The sequence below is a fragment of the Parasteatoda tepidariorum genome, chromosome 4 (assembly GCF_982258835.1).
Source record: "Parasteatoda tepidariorum strain Cologne lab strain chromosome 4, Ptep-v5.0, whole genome shotgun sequence".
Taxonomy (NCBI): Eukaryota; Metazoa; Arthropoda; class Arachnida; order Araneae; family Theridiidae; genus Parasteatoda; species Parasteatoda tepidariorum.
The window spans coordinates 22029697-22050876 of record NC_141758.1 but is presented as its reverse complement, the minus strand read 5'-3'; the positions used below and the strand labels follow the sequence as shown (position 1 = coordinate 22050876).

The 21180-nt window shown below is 31.4% G+C and overlaps 1 protein-coding gene across 7 annotated transcripts in view; it reads right to left on the bottom strand.

Annotated features, from left to right (window-relative positions):
• Window positions 1-20039, bottom strand: part of LOC107443390 (uncharacterized) — a 100981-nt gene extending 80942 nt beyond the window's left edge. For 6 of the 7 annotated variants that reach the window (XM_087160753.1, XM_087160757.1, XM_087160756.1 and 3 more), the window contains exons 1-7: window positions 19926-20039; window positions 14515-14739; window positions 11757-11984; window positions 7070-7297; window positions 5440-5667; window positions 4116-4343; window positions 1051-1275 (exon numbers count right to left, since the gene is read on the bottom strand). In XM_087160753.1, the coding sequence (XP_087016879.1) occupies window positions 1051-1275; window positions 4116-4343; window positions 5440-5667; window positions 7070-7297; window positions 11757-11984; window positions 14515-14739; window positions 19926-19983 (1420 nt within the window). In that variant the 5' untranslated portion in view covers window positions 19984-20039. The remainder of the gene's footprint in view (window positions 1-1050; window positions 1276-4115; window positions 4344-5439; window positions 5668-7069; window positions 7298-11756; window positions 11985-14514; window positions 14740-19925) is intronic. The other variant, XM_087160754.1, reaches the window with a different exon arrangement.
• Between the last annotated feature and the right edge of the window lie 1141 nt (window positions 20040-21180).

Genomic DNA, 21180 nt, shown 5'->3' with positions numbered 1-21180 from the left:
AATGTTACTGCGACAGCAAATTTGATCCCTCTTAATAATCAAAATCACAAATTTGCTCAAATTTATATCCAGGACAGTGATTCAGCATTGTCGAGTAGAATTTCAGATAAATTTCTTAGATAGAAATATCTTAGATAGCCACCTTAGATAGTCACATATCTTAGAGATTAAATCTTAGATAGCCACCATATAGGGAGCTTCCGGCATCCTATAAGATCATCAATGATTTGAGTTAGGCTCTGACACGCGTGCTTCGGATACGAAGATTAATCTCCGGCAATGGCCCATAGTAATGTGTTAAATAATATTGCTTCATCGCTTTATATAAGTTTATAATATCGCTTGTATTAAAATTGCTTTATATAAGATTATAATTATAATAAGTACCTCTGACATTTTACAATCCTATCATATTCTCTCTATGTGATGTTAGTGCTGAAAAATTACCAGCTAATCTCCAGGAAGGAAGACGACCCTAATTTTGTTCGCTAAGCAAACAAAAATGTAATTGCGTAACCTCTGATATTGATGTAATCGGTATTGTCTATCGGTAATGAGTCTATGTAATTGGTATGGAATTATATATATATATATATATAATTCCCTACCACCCTCATATTTTAAGGAAGCCGTTTTTTAGTCTGATTTCATTGCTTAAAATATCATCTGAACATATATTTTTAACTAAGAGTAGTCCTTATCTTAAGGCCTGTTTGAACGACCCAAGTTCTTGAACGAAGATTGATTGATATTGATGGAAACTTGTTTTGCTTTGAGATTGGATCACGTAAACGATCATCCAAATACTTGGGCCAAGTCCTTGGAAGGCAAAAGACCATGTTCTACTTTCCATCCAAGTTTGTTTTTTCTACCTTTGGTATGAATTGTGCCCAGCGTCTTAAGTTTTGTGACGTCAGCAAGCAGGAATCAGTTATTTCATTTCGTTGTCGGCTTTCATATATTTTAGTTCAAATAAATTGATCTGTTACGGTTTATTTGTGCTATTATGATTTTATTTTGCACTTTGTAAATTTTGAAAATGTCACTTACCACAGTCTTTCTCATCGGAAAAATCGTCACAGTGTTGACGTCCGTCACAAAGGAGGTGTTTATGGATACATCCAAACTTACACCGAAATTTATATTTTTCAGAGCAAAAAGGAATGCAACCTTCTTCGTCAGAGCCATCAACGCAATCTTCCTTGTTATCACATCTCTTAGAAGAACGTAAGCATACTCCATCTCCACAGAAAAATCCTCGGCAGGCTGATTCAGCTAAATGTAATGAAACAAACAAATTATCACTTTCTTAAAAAATGTAGAAACACTAAGAAATGTGGCTCAACAATATGTCTATCAAAATTGGTTGTTCTTGTTGATGCGTTGTCGTGGTTTATCCTCCAATGCATGACGAAGTCTGACAAGGTCCATCAGACCGTTGAACCTAAAGAAATCGAGGCCCAGAAGGGGAGATAAGTATATGTCCTCTCTGGAAAGTCTCAAAGTGTCCAGGATGTTTTCGGGAGAAGTCTGCTCAGTTTATTCTTTGGAGAAAACCGCGAAGATTCTCCTGCCTTCGAAAAACGAGAGATTTTTTGTGTCACCACTTGCTAATCTGGAAATTGCGGTTTTAGAAGCTCTGTCACAATTGAGGGCGAGTGAAGAACCTGGGTCTTTGCCGGCATACCAGTGATGCCGGGGAGGAATCTTCCACCCCTCGAAATTTCACAATTAACTACGGGTTTAAAATTGGATTAGGGTTCAAAGAGGCTGTGCTCCAGATAACCGCTTAAACCCATTGCTACCGCTCAAATTTTGCATTTGCCTTGTAAAATTATATACTTTAAAATGATGTGAGAAATTGTACAAATTAAGATTCAAAATTTTTTCTACTATTTATTTAAAAAATAAGAAAAAAATATTTACTACAATTTATTTTGCATGGAATTTTCTTTAGAAAAACGAATCTTATAACTGTGTGCAAATTTTTTTCAATTCATTCAAAAAGCTCTCGTGATATGGCGAAATACGAAAAAAAGTAAAGTTAATGTAAAGGGGTCCAATCTGATCGAACTATCGGAACAATATTTCCCAGATTGCAGGTACCCCAAAATCCAAATCCGTGGAAAAAAAGGTATGTTAATACAGACAAAATACGCTTTTGTGTCTGATTTTAAATTAAAAATCGTCTGCATTTATTGATTAGCATATTTAATATCACCCCTACAGCCGTTAAGATTGAGTCCTAGAACGCAAGGATTCGATCAATCGATCTTAAGTTATTCAGGGTAATCCATCTTTTTAGCGAAATGCACATTTTAGACTTAACAATACTTTGATTTATACAAGTATTTCACTCTATTTAATTGGTATACATAATGATTTGATTTATATTCAATTAGTTTAACTCTAGATCAACTATGTGAAGATAAAACTTGAAGTTTAAAAGTAAAACTATGTTGACTCATCTACTTCGCCTGTACCCGACTTAACCAAATTTGGGGCCAGGGGCAAAAACAACTTTGGGGTCCCCCTCTGCTTCATTCATTTGTGATATGTAGAAAGCAAAGGCTTTTGATTGGCCAGATATGTTTATTGTCAATGTGAAAGATACAAAGATGAAAGATGGGCTTAATTCTGCGCTAGAAAACCATAGATTTACGAAACAAAGATATTTTGTGTTCATGCGATAGATGAATGCAGAAGCTGACATAAAATTGATGGTTTTACACTGTACTGATATTATGTTTTAAAAAAATTCATTAGTTGAAAAAAAGTTCAAATGAAAACCTAAAACAAACCTTCTATTTGATTTAGGGGTCCCCTCTGATGTGGGGCCTGCAGAGATGCCAACTTGCTCCGGACAGCAAATATATATTTTAAAGTGGTAGTTTATCAATTGTGATTCTTGATTTAATAAACTTAATTTAGTAGATTTTTATCCACCACTGTTTCAAAATAATTCGTAGGCTTATATAATTCAGAACTTCATAACACTTGTGTCATGCTGTACCTTTTAAAAAGCAAGCAAATGTAGTCAAATATTTTCGAAATTTACTTTGAAGTTATCTACCGTTCTTTTAATTATTTTGGCATGTCCGGAGCAGTTGGCATCTCTGGGCCTGTGACAACTGCCCCGTACGCTCTTGCTTTAGTTATGCTCTATAATTCCGACTAAAATGAAATGACAAAGTTGAAATTTAACATGCTGATTGGGCCGCTTTCAATTATAAATTTAACGCATGGTATTGTTTTTTCGAAGTTGTATTTTGTTTGAAAATTATTGCGATTTTAACGAGCAAAAAAAATTTACGTAAAACAGTAAAGAAATTTTTGTAAAAATACGTAATTATTTTACTGTTTTTTTATGCTTTAAATAATGATTATTTATGCATCAACGTCAAAAAATGTGTCTCGCTCTTGAAATCATTATTTTATTACCTCGTTCTTGATTTAATGCGAAAGTTACAAAACAAAATGGACAAGTAAAAAAAAAACCCAGAAAGCGTGTAACCTTATGTCTTTCTTCTTTTTGACACGAAAATATCTGTACTAAAAAACTTTTTTCAATAAAGCAAAAATATAGCTGCTTCGTCCTAACAGGATTAAAAATTATTTTAAATCTATTTTAAAAAGTATTGTCACTTAAATCTATATTGATGTCCTAGCTGACGTCACACTTTGCGATAGCATCAAATTGCATTGTTCATTGAAATTTCAAGACAAGGTGGATTTTAGCTGAGCATATAAAGCTTTGCGAAAAGAAACCTTATAATTACCTAGATTCAAGATTATTTTCACCCTGAGGTTAGCTTTTGAAGGATTTTTTTCACGCTAAGACAACCTCGATTTAAGGTTTTTATATATAAGGTTGTTTTCCAAGGTTTTGGATTAGGGTAATGTGCGTAGAATAGAGCAGATGGTCACAGATCTCGTTTTAAAGATCGATGGCTTACACGTAAACCGCATAACAATTCTTAATAGGTTTACAATAAAAGGGTTTTGGTGGATTAAAATAAACCTGTTTTTGCCATCTCGATCTGGCTAGTTGTGGCGTGAAGCGAGCAGATTCGGAGCTTCTAAATATTTTAAACTACAGATAAAGATTTATTTACTGCAATTTGATTCGTCGCTGCCATCTCTACATTTAAGAAAGCTATCACACACGTCTGATTTCCGGATGCATTGCCCGCTTCGACATCGAAATTTGGTTTCTGGGTCACATACTCTGGCATGGCAATCACGTTCGTCACTGTTATCATAGCAATCTCTTTCTCCATCGCAAATCTCCAATTCATCAAGACAATAATATCCATCGTCGCACCGAAATCCAAATGGACAAGCTGTAAGAAGAAAAATTAATTCTTTAAAATAAATATCGATTCCAGTTACAAACAAATAGGCTAAAAATAGATAAGAGAACCAAAGCTTTTTATTTTTTTAATAATATTCTGTGATTTTTTATTATTTTTCATTTATTTTCGCTAAATGTAAGACAGTGAGCTTGCTTTCCTTTTCTTACAGTTCTTTTTCTTTTTTCTCTTCCAACTCAGAAAGTATGTAAACTTACGCCAACCTTGGGTCGGAATTTACTTTTTAATGTCACAAAAATGTTTGTACTAAAAACCTTTTTTCAATACAGAAAAATATTGCAGTTTCAAACCTTTCATCCTGAAAGTATCAAGAATTATATTTTAAAGCTTCTTTAAAAAGTATTGTCACTTAAGGTCCTTAATGACGTTTTAGATGACGTCACACAAGCGATAGGATCAAATTGTATTTTCCATTAAAATTTTAAGTTAAAGTGGATTTTAGCTAAGCATTCCAAACTTTACGAAAAGAAATCTTATAATTACCTGATTTAAAGATTATCCTCACCTTCAGGCTAGTTTTATTGAAAGATTTTTTCACGCTGAGACATCCTCGATTTAAGGTTTTTATACCGAAGATTATTTTCTAAAGTCTGGGTAGCAGTGTTTCCCAAACTTATGAATTTCGTGTACCCTTTCTAAATTTTTCGTAACGCTGTGTACCATTAATGAAAAAATGAATGTATTTTCCACTATAAAAATTTGCACAAAAGTTAAAAAAACACAACTGGGTGTTAATACTACTAATTATTTAATGTTAACTCGCATAAAAATAGGCAATGGAAAAATACGTAATCGTAAATTTCCATGGGGTACGCGTATCACAGTTTGGGAAACACTGTATTAGGGTAATATGCGTAAAATAGAACAGATGGTCACAGATCTCGTTTTAAAGTTAGAAGGCTCACAGTAAACCGCATTATAAAACTTTTTAGGTTTACAATAAAAAGGTTTTTGGTCAGTTAAATTAAACCTTTTTTTATGCTCTCTTGGTCTGGGGAGTTGGAAAATGAAGAGAGCAGATTCGGAGATTCCAAATATTTTAAACTGCGGATAAAGTTTTATTTACTGCAATTGTATTCGTCACTCTTATCTCTACAGTCAGATACTCCATCACATGCGGCTGATTTCCGAATGCATTGCCCGCTTCCACACCGAAATTCGGTTTCTGAGTTACATACTCTGGCATGGCAATCACGTTCATCACTGTTATCTTTGCAATCTTTCACTCCGTCACAAACATTACTTTCGTTAATACAATAATATCCATCGTCGCACCAAAATCCGAATGGACAAGCTGTAATAAAAAAAAAAATTCTTTAAAATAAATAACGATATCAGTTACAAAAAGGTAGAATAATAATAGTGATTAAGATATTAGAGATATAGAGATGATGAAAGTTATTCATAAAATATAAGTGAATAATTGACGGGCCATGTGTCTTTTCAATCGTTTATTTAGACACACACATGACATAGAAAAGGTATAGGTAGCAAAAGAGAAAATTCCCGCAAAGAGAAAGCTGCTGTTCTCTTTAACATGAAAACATCTTCTGCTCTACTAATTTCTAGTGATAGTAAACACATAAGCAGACAAATAGGTTTCTCTGGTAAGAGAGCCAAAACTTTTGATTTTTTTTTTATATTCTATGATTTTTAACATTTTTATTTTCGTTAGAAGTAAAACAGTTTGCTTGCTTCTCTTTCCTTACAGTTCAATTTCTTTTTTCACTTCCTACCCAGAAAGTATGTAAATTTACATCAACCTTGTGTCGGAATTTTCTTTTTTGTCTCACGAAAATGTTTGTACTAAAAATCTTTTTTCAATATAGAAAAAATATTGCAGTTTCAAAACCTTTTTCCTAAAAGGATTAAAAATTATTTTTTAACCCTTCTTTAAAAAGTATTGTCTCTTAAGATTCTTAGTGACGTCGCACTAGCGATAGGATCAAATTGTATTGTCCATTAAAATTCAAGACAAGGTGGATTTTAGCTAAGCATGCGAAACTTTACGAAAAGAAATCTTATAATTACCTATATATAAGATTATTTTCACCTTGAGGCTAGCTTTATTGATGTATTTTTATCACGGTGAGACAACCTCGATTTAAGGTTTTTATATATAAGGTTGTTTTCTAAGGTTTTGGAATAGCAGTGTTTCCCATACTTATGAATTTTGTATACCCTTTCTAAATTTTTCGAAACTGTGTACCACTAATGAAAAAATGAATGTATTTTTTACAGTAAAAAAATTGCACAAGAATAAAAAATCTCAACTAGCTGTTGTCATCATTAATTATTGAATGTTTAATCTGCAAAAAAATAGCCAATAAAAAAATACGAATCGTAAATTTCCATGGCTAGCTTTCATTTTAAATGAAATTTCTTGAAATTCTCGTTTGTTGCAAGATATTTCGCGTTAGAATACCCATCCCCGATAAACTGTTCCCGTACCCCTGGGGTACGCTTACCACACTTTGGGAAACACTGGATTAGGATAACGTGAGTAGAATAGATCAGATGGTCACAGATCTCATTTTAAGGCTGGAAGGCTTACACGTAAACTGCATTACAAACTTTTTTAGGTTTACAGTAAAAGCGTTTGGTGAGTTAAACTAAACCTTTTTTCGCCATGAGGAATCAAGCGAGCAGACTCGGAGCTTCCAAATATTTTAAACTATAGATAAAGTTTTATTTACTGCAATTGTATTCGTCACTTTTATCTCTACAGTCAGATACTCCATCACATGCGTATGATTTCCGGATGCATTGCCCGCTTTCACATCGAAATTTGGTTTCTGGGTCACATACTCTGTGACGGCAATCACGTTCGTCACTGTTGTCTTCGCAATTTTTGTATCCGTCGCAAACACGCCATTCTTCAATACAATTTCCATTGTCGCACTGAAATTGGAAGGGACAAGCAGCTGTAAGAAGAAAAAATAAATTCCTTAAAATAAATAATGATTCCAGTTATAAGAAAGTAGGCTAATAGAAGGCAAGAGAACCAAAACTTGTGATTTTTTTTAAAAATGTTCTACGATTTTTTATTATTTTTTATTTACTTTCGTAGGAAGTAAAACAGTTAGCCTGCTTTTCTTTCCTTATAGTTCGTTTTCTTTTTTTCCTTCCCATTCACAACATAAACTATAAACCTTCGATCTCAATCCCTTGTGTAAAAAAAAAGTTTTTCTATCATTTTTGCATGAAATTGTATTCATTTCACGCAAGAAACCTTTTTTACTAATATCTAGTCATTTTACATGTCAAAAAAAATTACTTTGAAAAATGACATTTTGACGTTATGTTACATATTTTCAACTCTCGTTACTTCCTTAATTATTGATCAATTTTCCCGTACAATATATTGTTTATAGGAAACTTCATGTGTCATATATTTTGTATAAAATTTCTTTTTTGTATCCAATAATTTCTGTAGTATTGTAGTGTATCTACCACTACAAAAATACAATTCCAGATAATTAGTATATAAAACATTTCAATTCGATTCTATAATGGGGCACCTTTCCATAGATGAAGATTAACATTGTCAATATCTACTACCACCGCAGTATTTTTATATACCGTCACTCGGGGCTACATTGTGTAGGATTTCGCAGTTTTAGAACTTTGAAAAGTTAAAAAACTATGTTAATTCAAGCTTTAGTAAAATGTATCGATATCGTATTCATAACTGAACTCAGTGAATTGTATCAATATTGGCATTATTTGTATGTAATATTTACAATTAATAAGTCTAAACATACCTTGCACAAAGTAGCCCCCAAGTGGGGCAACTTTGTGCAGCGATAGGAATACAGTTTAATAATCATGTTTTCAGTAAAATATTGATTTAAAATTGTTAAAAAAGTTAATTGTTGACATTTTTAATAACAAAAACATCAAGGTATGTAAAGATATTAGTTTGAAAATAATTTTCAGCGTTAAAAAACCTTTTTTTATAAAGAATTTTTTTTAAAAAAGAATGTTTATTTCAAAACATTTGAGTTTAAACAAAAGGAATCCATATACATTTTTGAACATTGAAATGGATGAAATTACAAAAATAATAATTATTACATATTCATTAATATTTATAATACTGATAAATTTGAGCATAACATGCTTGAATGAACATGATAGAACTTGCTCTTCAGTTTCTGTCAAAATCACCTGATGTCCTATAAAATATATTTTTGTGAGTTAAATCGTATGATTAATTCATTAGAAAAATCTTTGTAGGAGAAAAATAATAGTTTAACAGCACGTTTAACGTGTTTCTTGAGAATTTTATTAGAGATAGTATTTCTGTGGATTTTGTACTTCCGTGAAGATTCTGCAATCGACATACCACCAGCAACTGCTTGCAAACATTGTTGCAGCTTTTCAAAAATGTAATCACGGTACTTTCTCGTTTCATGTATATTTTTTATAACGTCTGACAATTTTAATTTTGAAAAAAAAAACTTATAAAACTTAACACAAAGTTGCCCAACAGTGCATTTTCTTCATTTATTTGTTATTAATTTTCAAATTTTTTTAACGCTAATATGATGCAATTGTTTATTAAAATATAAATAAAAAAATTTTGCAATTATGACATTTGTTTTATCAACGTCTCTGCATTTCACAGCTAAAGTTTCCACGCACACTTTTCGACGTCCGACGTTCTCGGAAAGTTGTTGACATTGGATGAACAAAACACACTCTGAGATTGTTTTAAAATTCGAAAAAATGTTTGTAGTAATAGAGGAGACTTCTATCTTCAAATTCCACACTTTTTTAATGTGAAAAAAAACATAATACTGAATAGCAGAACTTAAAAAGTGCCAAATTCGAATTTGAACATAGTAGCCCCACATGACGGTACTAATAAAAGATGAGATCTTAACTAACTTAAAGAAGGGAACTAAAAAAATAAGGAAATACACACACTGGTGTACTCGTCTCAGTGAAGATATTTAATGATTCTCAGATTCCCTTCCGTATCCCCGACGCAGAATTTTTATAAAAATTATTTATCATAATTTTGTATTAATTTAAATCTAAATAATTGAAAAATGCTATATTTAACATTTTAATAATTTTTAGGTATGAAATACAGAATGAAATTTTTCTGAGAATTTTCTAAACACAGCACACTTCCAATAATTTATCACATTTGCACTTATTTGCTATTACTTGACTCTGAAAGAAATAGTTATTCAACATAGAAATTTCTTTAGTTTCAAAAAGTCATTTATTGATAAGTGTTTGAATATGAATGAAAAAAAATGTAATACTACTTTTTTTTGTATTTTATATTTTAGTACAAATAAAATTCCGATAATCTAATGGATTTATTTAGTAATTGATTGACTGTTTTACATGTGAGAAATATCAAAATATATTTTTGTTTGTCATTAGAGCGTTAGAAACATATATATATATATATATATATATATGTGGGGACGGCATGAGTGGTCATCCCCACATTAGGCCTGGGCAATATACCGAAATACCGTCATTTACCGGTATTTCTTTGATACCGCGGTAATGATATTCGGAAGTATATTCTTCGGCAATACCGAGTTATTGAACTTCGGTATGCCTGCACCTCTCGGTACTCACCGCTATCCAATATCTTCGGCCGACCGGCGGCGAGGAAGTGGCGGTATGGTATGGTATCTAGGAGGTATTGGTATGGCACGTGATTGATTTAGGGGTGAAGAACTCAAAGGCTTGCGCGTAATATTTACGATACCTCCTCTCGGCAGCTAGAAATTTCTCCTACAATATATTGTGGTATCATTTGACTTTAAAGCGCATGCGTCATATCCGTGGTATTGGCGATATCGGATTTCAAACACCCGCGCGTTATATCAACCCTCCATGGTATACTTAGTTACTGATTTTGGTTTCATTTTGAGAATAGCGTGTTTCTGATTTAAAAAATATCCGAGATTGTCGGATCTCCTTGTGATGTTTATAATTGTGTTGATATTTATAATTGTTGATGTTTATAATTGTGTTGATGTTTATAACTGTTTTGATGTTTATAATTGTGTTGATGTTCATATTAGTAATTGATGTTTATATTAATAAAATTTTTCTGTTTTAAAATAATGATGTTTTATAATTAGTTGATTCCATGGGATAATTATGCTGCGAGCTAATATAGGATAAGTACCCCATTTTTTTTAAATGATGCTCTTTAAACACATTAATTTTTAATTGCAAAATAGTCTTAGCATTTATAATATACATAACAATTTAATTACCGCGGTATATCATAATATCGTGATATGAAGCTCACAATATACCACAATATCGAAATTCTGACATTGCCCAGCCCTACCCCACATATATATATATATATATATATATATATATATATATATATATATATATACATATATATATATATATATATATATATATATATATATATATATACATATATATATATATATATATATATATATATATATATATATATATATATATATATATATATATATATATATATATATATATATATATATATATAAATGAGGGTCACCGGTATTCGTTCTGCATCACTGCTCTACCAAATCTAAAACTATTTAATTTTCGTTTCTATTTTTCAGCCACCGTCCAAACTGACATATGAATGTGACTGCAAAAGCATTAAGAGCAGCACTCTAGCTCATTTGCAGAAACTTTAGTGAGTGTCTGCTAGCATAATCGTTTAAATAATCCCTGAAAGTATGTAACCTTGCAGCAGCTTTGTGTCGAAATTTTCTTTTTATTGTCACTTTAATGTTTGTACTGAAAGCCTTTTTTCAAATAAAGCAAAAATATTGCAGTTTTAAACCTGTTATCCTAAAAGGATTAAAAATTATAATTGAAAGCTTTTTTCAAAAAGTATTATTGACACTTTGGTAAAAAGGTCATTTGGGTCCATAATGACGTTTCAGATGACGTAACACTAGCGATAGGATCAAATTGCGTTGTTCATAAAAATTTCATGGCAAGGTGGATTTTAGCTGAGCATTCAACACGTTGCGAAAAGAAACCTTAAAATTACCTAGATTTAAGATTATTTTCAACTTGAGACTTGCTGTATAAAAGGATTTTTTCACGTTAAAACAACCTCAATGTAAGGTTTTTATATAGAAGGTTTTTCTTCCAAGGTTTTGGATTAGAGTAACGTGAGTAGAATAGAGCAGATGGTCACAGATCTCGTTTTAAGGTTAGATGACTTACACATAAACCGCAAAACAAATCTTATTAGGTTTACAATGAAAGGGTTTTGGTGAGTTAAAATAAACCTTTTTTTGCTATCTGGGTCTAGGGAACTGGGGAGCGAAGCGAGCAGATTCGGATCTTCCAAACATTTTAAACTAAAGATAAAGTTTTATTTACTGCAATTTGATTCGTCACTGTCATCTCCACAGTCAGATACTCCATCACATTCGTCTGATTTCCGGATGCATTGCCCGCTTTCACATCGAAATTCGGTTTCTGAGTCACATACTCTGTCATGGCAATCGCGTTCGTCACTTCTATCTTCGCAATCATTGTTCCCGTCGCAAACACGCCATTCATCAATACAATTTCCATTGTCGCACTGAAATTTGGAGGGACAAGCAGCTGTAAGAAGAAAAAATAAATTCTTTAAATTAAATAACGATTTCAGTTACAAAAAAGTATAGAAGGCAAGAGAACCAAAACTTTTGATTTTCGTTAACAATATTCTATGATTTTTTATTATTTTTTATTAACTTTCGTTGGAAGTAAAATAATTAGCTTGCTTTTCTTTCCTTATGTTTCGTTTACTTTTTTTCCTTCACATTCATAACATGAACTATAAACTTTCGATCTGAATCCCTTAAGTAAAAAAAAAGTTTTCATACCATTTTTGTATGAAATTGTATTCATTTCGTGCAAGAAATATTTTTTGCTAATATTTAGTCATTTTCCATGTCAAAAAAAAAAATTACTTTGAAACATGATATTTTGCCGTTATTTTACCCATTTTCAACTCTCGTTACTTCCTTAACTATTCATCAATTTTCCCGTTTATATTGTTTATAGTAAATTTCATGCGTCATATATTTCGTATAAACTTTCTTTTTTGTATCCAATGATATTTGTAGTATTGCAATATATCTACCACTACAAAAATACAATTCCAATTAATTAGTATATAAAACATATTAATTCGATTCTATGATGGGGTACCATTTCTTAAATGAAGATTAACACTGGTGACCTTCATAACAATAACCCGCACTTTGAACAATTGACTTGCAACTTGTGACTGCGGCATTAACAAACACCTCGCACTGTTGCTACTCAGTCTCGATCACACGCAACGTCGGCCTGCATACACTCGACTGCTAGTAACAGCACTGGAGCAGCCACAACCTTGAACTTAATACAGTCTCACGATCAGCAAAATTCACGGTGATCTTAATACAGCTCTATCGGCTTCTCACAAAACAGCAATGAATCAACAAGAGGTGTCTGTTCATTGAATTCTATCACAGATATAATTCTGGTGGCGGAGTACTGTAATGTATCTACCACTACAGAAATACAATTCCAATTCATTAGTATATTAAACATGTTAACTCGATTCTATGATGGGGTACCTTTTCATAGATGATGGTTAACATTGTCAATATATCTACTACCTCCGCCGTATTTTTATATACTAAAAAAAGATAGGGTCTTAACTAACTTAAAGAAGGGAACTAAGAAAAGAAGGGAATACGCACACGGCTAAACTCGCCTCAGTAAAGATATTTAATGATTTTCAGATTCCCTTCTGTAACTCTTTGACGCAGAATTTTTATAAAAAAATATTTGTCATTATTTTGTATTAATTTAGGTTAAAATAATTGAAAAAAGTTATATTTAGCATTTTAATAATTTGTAGGTATGAAATACAAGCACCGGTATATTTTTCTAAGAATTTTCTAAACACTGCTCACTTCCAATAATTTTTTCAAATTTGCACTTATTTGCTATTACTTGACTCTGAAAGGACTAGTTATTCAACAAACAAATTTCTTTAGCTTTAAAAAATCTATTATTGATAAATGTTTGAATACGAATGAAAAAAAAATTAATACTACTTTTTTTGTATTTTATATTTTAGTACAAATATAATTTCGATAATCTAATGGATTTTTTTTTGGTTATTGATTGACTGTTTTTTATAAGTAAGAAATATCAAAAATTATTTTCGCTTATCATTAGAGCGTGATAAAATATATATATATAAATGAGGATCACCGGTACTCGACCAGCGTCAAGGGTCTGCTCCATCAAATCTAAAACTATTTGATTTTCGTTTCTATTTTTTTATCCGCCGTCCAAACTGACTTATGAATGTGACTGCAAAAGCATTAAGAGCTCATTTACAGAGAATCATTAAGAGCTCATATGGTCTTGCTTATTTGCAGAAACTTTAGTGAGAGTCCTGCCGACATAATCGTTTAAATAATCCCTGAAAGCACGTGATCTTACGGCTACCTTGTGTCCAAATTTTCTTTTTATTGTCACTTTAATGTTTGTACTGAAAGCCTTTTTTCAAATAAAGCAAAAGTATTGCAGTTTCAAACCTTTTGTCCTAAGACGAGTAAAAGTTATATAATTTAAAGCTTTTTTTAAAAAGCATTATTGACACTTATGTAAAAAGGTCACTTGGGGCCAAATTGACGTTTTAGCTAACACCACACTAGCACTAGGATCGAATTGCGTTGTTTATTCAAATTTCATGGCAGGATGGATTTTAGCTGAGCATACAAGACATTGCGAAAAGAAACTTTAAAATTACCTAGATTTAAGATTATTTTCACCTTGAGACTTGCTTTATTAAAGGATTTTTTCACTTTAAAACAACCTCGATTTTAGGTTCTTATAAAGAAGGTTTTTTCCCAGGTTTTGGATTTGGGTAACGTGAGTAGAATAGAGCAGATGGTCACAAATCTCGTTTTAATGTTAGATGACTTACACTTAAACCGCATAACAAGCCTTATTAGGTTTACCATAAAAGTGTTTTGGTGAGTTAAAATAAATCTTTTTTTGCTATCTGGATCTGGGGAGTTGGGGAGCGAAACGGGTAGATTCAGAGCTTCCAAATATTTTAATCTAAAGATAAAGTTTTATTTACTGCAATTTGATTCGTCACTGTCATCTCCACAGTCATATACTCCATCACATTCGTCTGATTTCCGGACGCAATACCCGCTTCTACAGCGAAATTCGGTTTCTGAGTCACATACTCTGTGATGGCAATCACGTTCGTCACTTCTATCTTCGCAATCTTTGTCTCCGTCGCAAACATACCTTTCGTCAATACAATTTCCATTGTCGCACTGATATTTGAATTGACAATCTGAAAGGAAAAAAAAATATCGATTTCAGATGCAAAAAAGTAGGCTAATAATAGGTAAGAGAACCAAAACTTTTGATTTTTCTTCAATAATATTCTATAATTTATTATTATTTTTTATTTATTTTCGCTGGAAGTAAAACAGTTGGCTTGCTTTTCTTTCCTTATAGTTTGTTTTCTTTCTTTTTTTTCCTTTTCCATTCACAACATGAACTATAAACCTTCTGTCTCAATCCCCAAAGTTAAAAAAAAAAAAAAAAAATCATGTCATTTTTGTATGAAATTGTACTGATTTCATTTCGTGCAAGAAACTTTTTTTTCTATTATCTAGTCATTTTACAAGTCAAAAAAATTGCGTTATTAGGTTGACGTTACTTTACCCGTTTTCAACTCTCGATACTTCCTTAAATATTGATCAATTTTCCAGATTTATATCGTTTATTGTAGATTTCATATAGCAAACATATTGTATAAATTTTCTTTTTTGTATCCAATGATTTCTGTAGTATTGTAATGTATCTACCACTACAAAAATACAATTCCTATTCATTAGTATATAACGCATGTTAACTCGCTTGTACTTTACTCCAGTCCCTGTGTACTGCTCTTGTTACGGATTTAACCTTATTGTGTATATGTTCAATACTTTTATTATCGTTACTCATTCCATTTCTTTTACTATGCCCGTACTCATTTATTTTACTCTATTTTTGTTATTACGATTGCACTATTATGTCATGAAATAAACACGCGATTAATTTACTTTGAGGTATTATTTTGCTTTTGTATATATGTTTATAACTTATTTAATCAAGTACCTTTTAATTATTGCGCTTAACCTGTTTACTTTATCGTGTTAATTATATTATCGTACTACTTTATTACAGTCTATCATTAACTTATGACTGACCATTTAAATTTTTATGTTCTCCTCGCCGCTTTACTTGTGCTATGCACCACCTCCCACCCTAATTCCTTCCCTCTTATCCACCCCGAATATCTAACTTATAATTTTGACGAATGGGTTAAAGCCGCTTCGCGGCTGTGTACCCAGGTTCTCGCTATTTCTACCATTCTACCAACTCGCTAGTATGACTGGTTACCTTTTCAAAGATGAAGGTTAACATGCTCGATATCTACATGTAGGTGACCTTCGGCCGTGATTTGAAGACGCCTACCTTATCAGAAACTTCTGAACAAGCCTACGTCGATGGATGGTCCACTTTGAACATTTGACTTGTGACTGCGACATTATCAACCTCCTCACGCTGTTACTACTCAGTCTCGATCACACACAACGTCGGTCTGCATTCACTCGACTGCTAATGGCAACACAGGAGTAACCACGACCGTACGCTTAACACAGCTCTCACGATCAGCCAATTGCAGGGTGATCTTAATACAGCTATACCGGCTTCTCACAAAACAGCAATTAATCAACTAGCGGTGTCTGTCCATCGAATTCTATCACAGATATAATTCTGGTGAGGGAGTACTGTAGTGTATCTAAAACTACAAAAATACAATTCCAATTTATTAGGATATGAAACATGTTAACTCGATTCTATGATGGGGTACTTTTTCACTGATGAAGGTTAACATAGTCAATATCTACTACCTCCGCAGTATTTTTATATACTGATAAAAGATGGGATCTTAACTAACTTAAAAAAGGGAACTAAGAAAAGAAGGGAATATGCACATGGCTAAACTCCTTTATTTCAATTGCATTCCACAACCTCAACGAAGCACCACTCAGTTCAAGCTCAAGATGAATGGGAAAAGGCATCAGGTGCCCAGATATTTTATACAGTTCAAGTTTAACACGGCTAAACTCGCCTCAGTGAGGATTTTTAATGTTTCTCAGATTTCCTTCCGTAACCCTTTGATGCAGAATTTTTATAAAAAATATTTTTCATTAATTTGTATCAATTTAGGTCAAAATAATTGAAAAATGTTATATTTAGCATTTTGATAATTTATAGTTATGAAATACAGAATGAAGCACCGGTTTATTTTTCAGAGTATTCTAACCGGAGTATTTTTTTGAGAATCTTCCGAACACAGCTCGCTTCCAAATAATTTTTCAGATTCAATTAATTTTTTACTTATTTGCTATTACTTGACTGTGAAAGAAATAGTTGTTCAACATAGAAATTTCTTTAGTTTTAAAAAATCATTTATTGATAAATGTTTGAATACGAATGAAAAAAAAAATTAATACTTCTTTTTTTGTATTTTATATTTCAGTACAAATATAATTTCGATTATCTAATGAATTTTTTTTAGTTATTGGTTGACTGTTTTTTATAAGTGAGAAACAACGAAATATATTTTCGCTTCGCATTAGTGCGTCAGAAAAAATATATATTAAAATGAACGTCACTAGTATTCGATCTGCTTCAAGGATCTGCTCCAACAAATCTAAAACTATTTGATTTTCGTTTCTATTTTTTATCCACCCTTTAATCTGACATATGAATGTGACTGCAAAAGCATAAAGAGCAGCACTCTAGCTCATTTGCAGAAACTTTAGTGCGAGTCCTGCCGGCATAAACGTTTAAATAATGTCAATACTTTTCTTCTTAAAAATTATTTTTTAATGCTTTTTAAAAAGTATTGTTGTTTAGGTCCATAATGACGTTTTAGCTGACGTCACACTAGCGATAGGATCAAATTTCTTTGTCCATTAAAATTTCATGAAAGGTGAATTTTTGCTGAGCATACAAGCTTTCGCGAAAAGAAATCTTATAATGACCTAGATTAATGGTTATTTTAACCTTGACATTAGCTTTAATAAAGCTTTTTTTCACGTTTGAATACCCTAAGTCAGGGGTGGCGAACCTTTATACACCAACGTGCCATTTTTTTCTAGAAAATTGTTTAATGAGATCATAGACGTGCCGTCAAATAATTTTGACTTCGTGATTATTGAGAAAATAATAATACTAAATACTACTATCAACTCAAAATACTTTATTTGCATAAAAAAATAAAACATTTTGCAATGTCTCAGTTATACGCGTAATTCAACTTAAAGTAACATCAGTGTGACTTCTGTTGCTGCAGATTAGATGACAAATAACTTATACTAGGTCGATGGAAGTTAGATTAAGTAGGACTATTAATTTTTTTTTTGCTAGTTATTTATTAGTAGCTTTTTATGATTATTAATTGTTTTTTAGCATTAATTGTTAATTTCTTTATTAATAATTGTTTATTATTTTGATTGTTTTTTGTGAATTTTAATTTAATTGTTACATATGCTTCATAGTGTAATAACAATTCATAGTGCAATAACAATTATGATCGGTGGCGTGCCCAAAATATTGTGTCACGTGCCATAAATGGCACGCGTGCCATTGGCTTGCCATCCCTGCCCTAAGTGAACCTCGATTTAAGGGCTTTATTTTGAATGCTGTTTTCCAAGGTTTTGGATTAGGGTAATGTGCTTAAAATAAAGCAGATTGTCACAGATTTCACTTTAAGGTTAGAAGGTTTACACGTAAACAGCATTACAAACCTTTTTAGGTTTACATGAAAAGGTTTTTGCTAAGTAAAAATAAATCTTATTTCGCTATGTGGAAATCCGACTTGCTAAAGCATATATTGGGGTTGCGTTCTCTATGAATTTCAATCATTTTCTGACCGTTACAATTAGAATTTCTCGTGAAATTATCACAACTACCAAGTTTGACCTCTTGTCGAAAAGTGTTCAAAATTGAACTGCGTTCTGAACTAGATGAATAGGCTTGCTTCAATTTTTCTTTCACTAACAAGCAGAATTTATATCGCCATTTTTGTCGTCAAATAGAATTTATCGTCAATCGTAATTTCGACAAAACTTTCTAGCGAGAGTACTTAAATTTCAGCTGATCATGAAACCAATGCTAGTTGCATTTGTTTTCTAAATAATACAAGCGAACTTTATTGCCCTTTTTATTGCCAATCAGAATTTTGACAGTTTTTGCTTTGTCGCAATCGGCTGCTTAAACAGCTACTAAACTAAAAAAAAATACAAAAAAGGACAAAAAAGGGAAAACAAATCTATTTTTAGCAGACAAAAAAAAAGTTGGGTGCGCTTTCATAATAACCACGTCAGACAACTCGTCCAATAAATTGTAACTTGGACAGTTTGGTTAATTTGATTACGTAAGAGATAAGGAAAAGTAAAGAATGAAAAAAAAAAACATGGATTAAGAAGTTTTTTTACATTTCTACACTGTATAGAAATTTAATTCAATTTATCATCATTAGTCAGAATTTTTAATTACATAGAAAAATTATAAGAAAAATAAGTTTCGATTCAATGAATCGCTCATGCATACAAACATCGTATTATTGAGTTGAGTTTCATGATCAAAATGTGAAGAAAAATATCCGACATTGAGCAAAAAATTTCTAACAGCTAAAATGAATCATTTTTATGCAACAACTAAAAAATAATTAAATGACTAAAACATAATGAAATTAAACTAAAAAATAATTAAATTAGTTTATTGAATTTAAATAAAAACTTTTATCGCATTTATGAGTTTATTTGCCTGAGGTACAGTATTTAAGCAAAAATCGCATTTTCTCCTATTCTTTAACCGTTTGTAATGTTTTGGTAAGTATACTCACCGCGAACAGATGGGAAACCATGTGATTTGTTCGATCATCTACAGATAAATTCAGGGAATACAAAGTAGGGAAAAAAACATTGAAGGATTTTCTTTTACATAAATGCGTGTAACAATAAAGGTTTGAGTGAGATCAAGAGGTCAACACTGGAGAGCTACATTCTCTCGTAAGTTATGAGCCGTTATTTCAAGGTCCAAGTTTACTGCTAACTCTTTAAAGTTTTAAATTCCACCAAAAAAAAAAGATTTAAAAATCAAATTAGTTTTTGTGTCAAACTAAATAAATTGTATTTAATAAATCGATCACAATCCCAAAAATATTTGATAATAACATAACCTGAAAAAATGGCAGTAAAAAAGTTTATTGGAACTCAGTAGGTTAAACCTCTATCGCTACCGAAAACTCCTCCATGTCTATCAAAAGTGACGGGAACCTACGCTATTCATTTTCGATCTAGCAAAAAATTATTTTTTTTTCGCCCTAGTCCACTCCAAAAAATTTTTTAAAATTTATATCTTAATATTTAAATATAAATTGAAAGTATCTTTATCATGCTTCCTACTTACCTTGATTTGAAGAAACTACAACGAGGATCAACAGAGCAATTATTATACGTAGAGCCATTGTATACAATAGAATACTCAACTAACCACTGAGTTAATATTTCAAAAACTGCAAATAATGATTTGCCTTAACAAGCAATAAATGAGGAAGTTTACAAAAGGGTATATCAGCAACCGGAAGTCAATTAAAATGTCTAGATAAAAGACTTTATTATTTTTATTTTTATATTTTTAATTATTTTTTTCAAGTGAAGCAATTTTTTTATTGGTAATATTTACTAATAACTTGTTATATAACTGGAAAAAATATTAAAAACTAATTTTAAACAAATTTCTTTACACTTTAGTTATTTTTTCACATTTTTACTGTTTTTGGACAGTATGGGTATATATTAAGTTTCAGTCTTTCTAGTGTTTATAAAGAATGAATTACATGATAAATATTTTAAAAAATTTATCATTAATATCAAATTGTACTAATTTGTTTTATTGAAAGTTATAAAATGGGAAGAAATTTTTCATGAACCAATTGCTTGGATTTAGCTAGGAAAGTTTTTTAAAATTACTAGGTGGCTCCACCCCCTGCTCGCTAACGCTCGCCAACCCCTGAGAATTGCTACGCAATCCTATGTGATTCACGCCGTGAACCGTGGCTCGCTGCGCTCGCTCGCCAATGAACACAATGTTCTAGCACAAAGACATAGTATCTTATCATCAAAGACATAGAATTTTATCATCAAAGACATAGTATTGTACTTATGTAGAAGAATTCTATCAATGTTCTTATTGGCTTTTAAAAAAGTATATTAGCTATTTAGATTGTACATGGTGAAAAAATCAAAACATTAGCTAAATGAGAAACATATTAGCAAAATAAATTACCCAAATATTGCAGTTACTCACCTAAATTCAACTAAATATGTATAATAAATTAGTTAATGCTAGAAATTCTGAAAGTTTTAGAAAAAAAATTTATTAATTAATAATATAAACTTTAAACCCTAGCTTTTCCTTGTGAGATAATAACCCTCAAAAAGTCTTTCATTTTCAAGAACACAAATATTTGTTTTATCGCCAAATGAAATATTTTTTGGTGATCAGCGTTATTGAAATCAATTTCTATATTAATTAACATTTGTGATAAAGTACATAACATTTTAGAACAAAATAAGAATGTTTCACATACAATAAATTAAAATGCATGGCTGTTAGCATTACCCGAGAAATACCACGTGGAGGTCGCCATGCTGCATTTCTA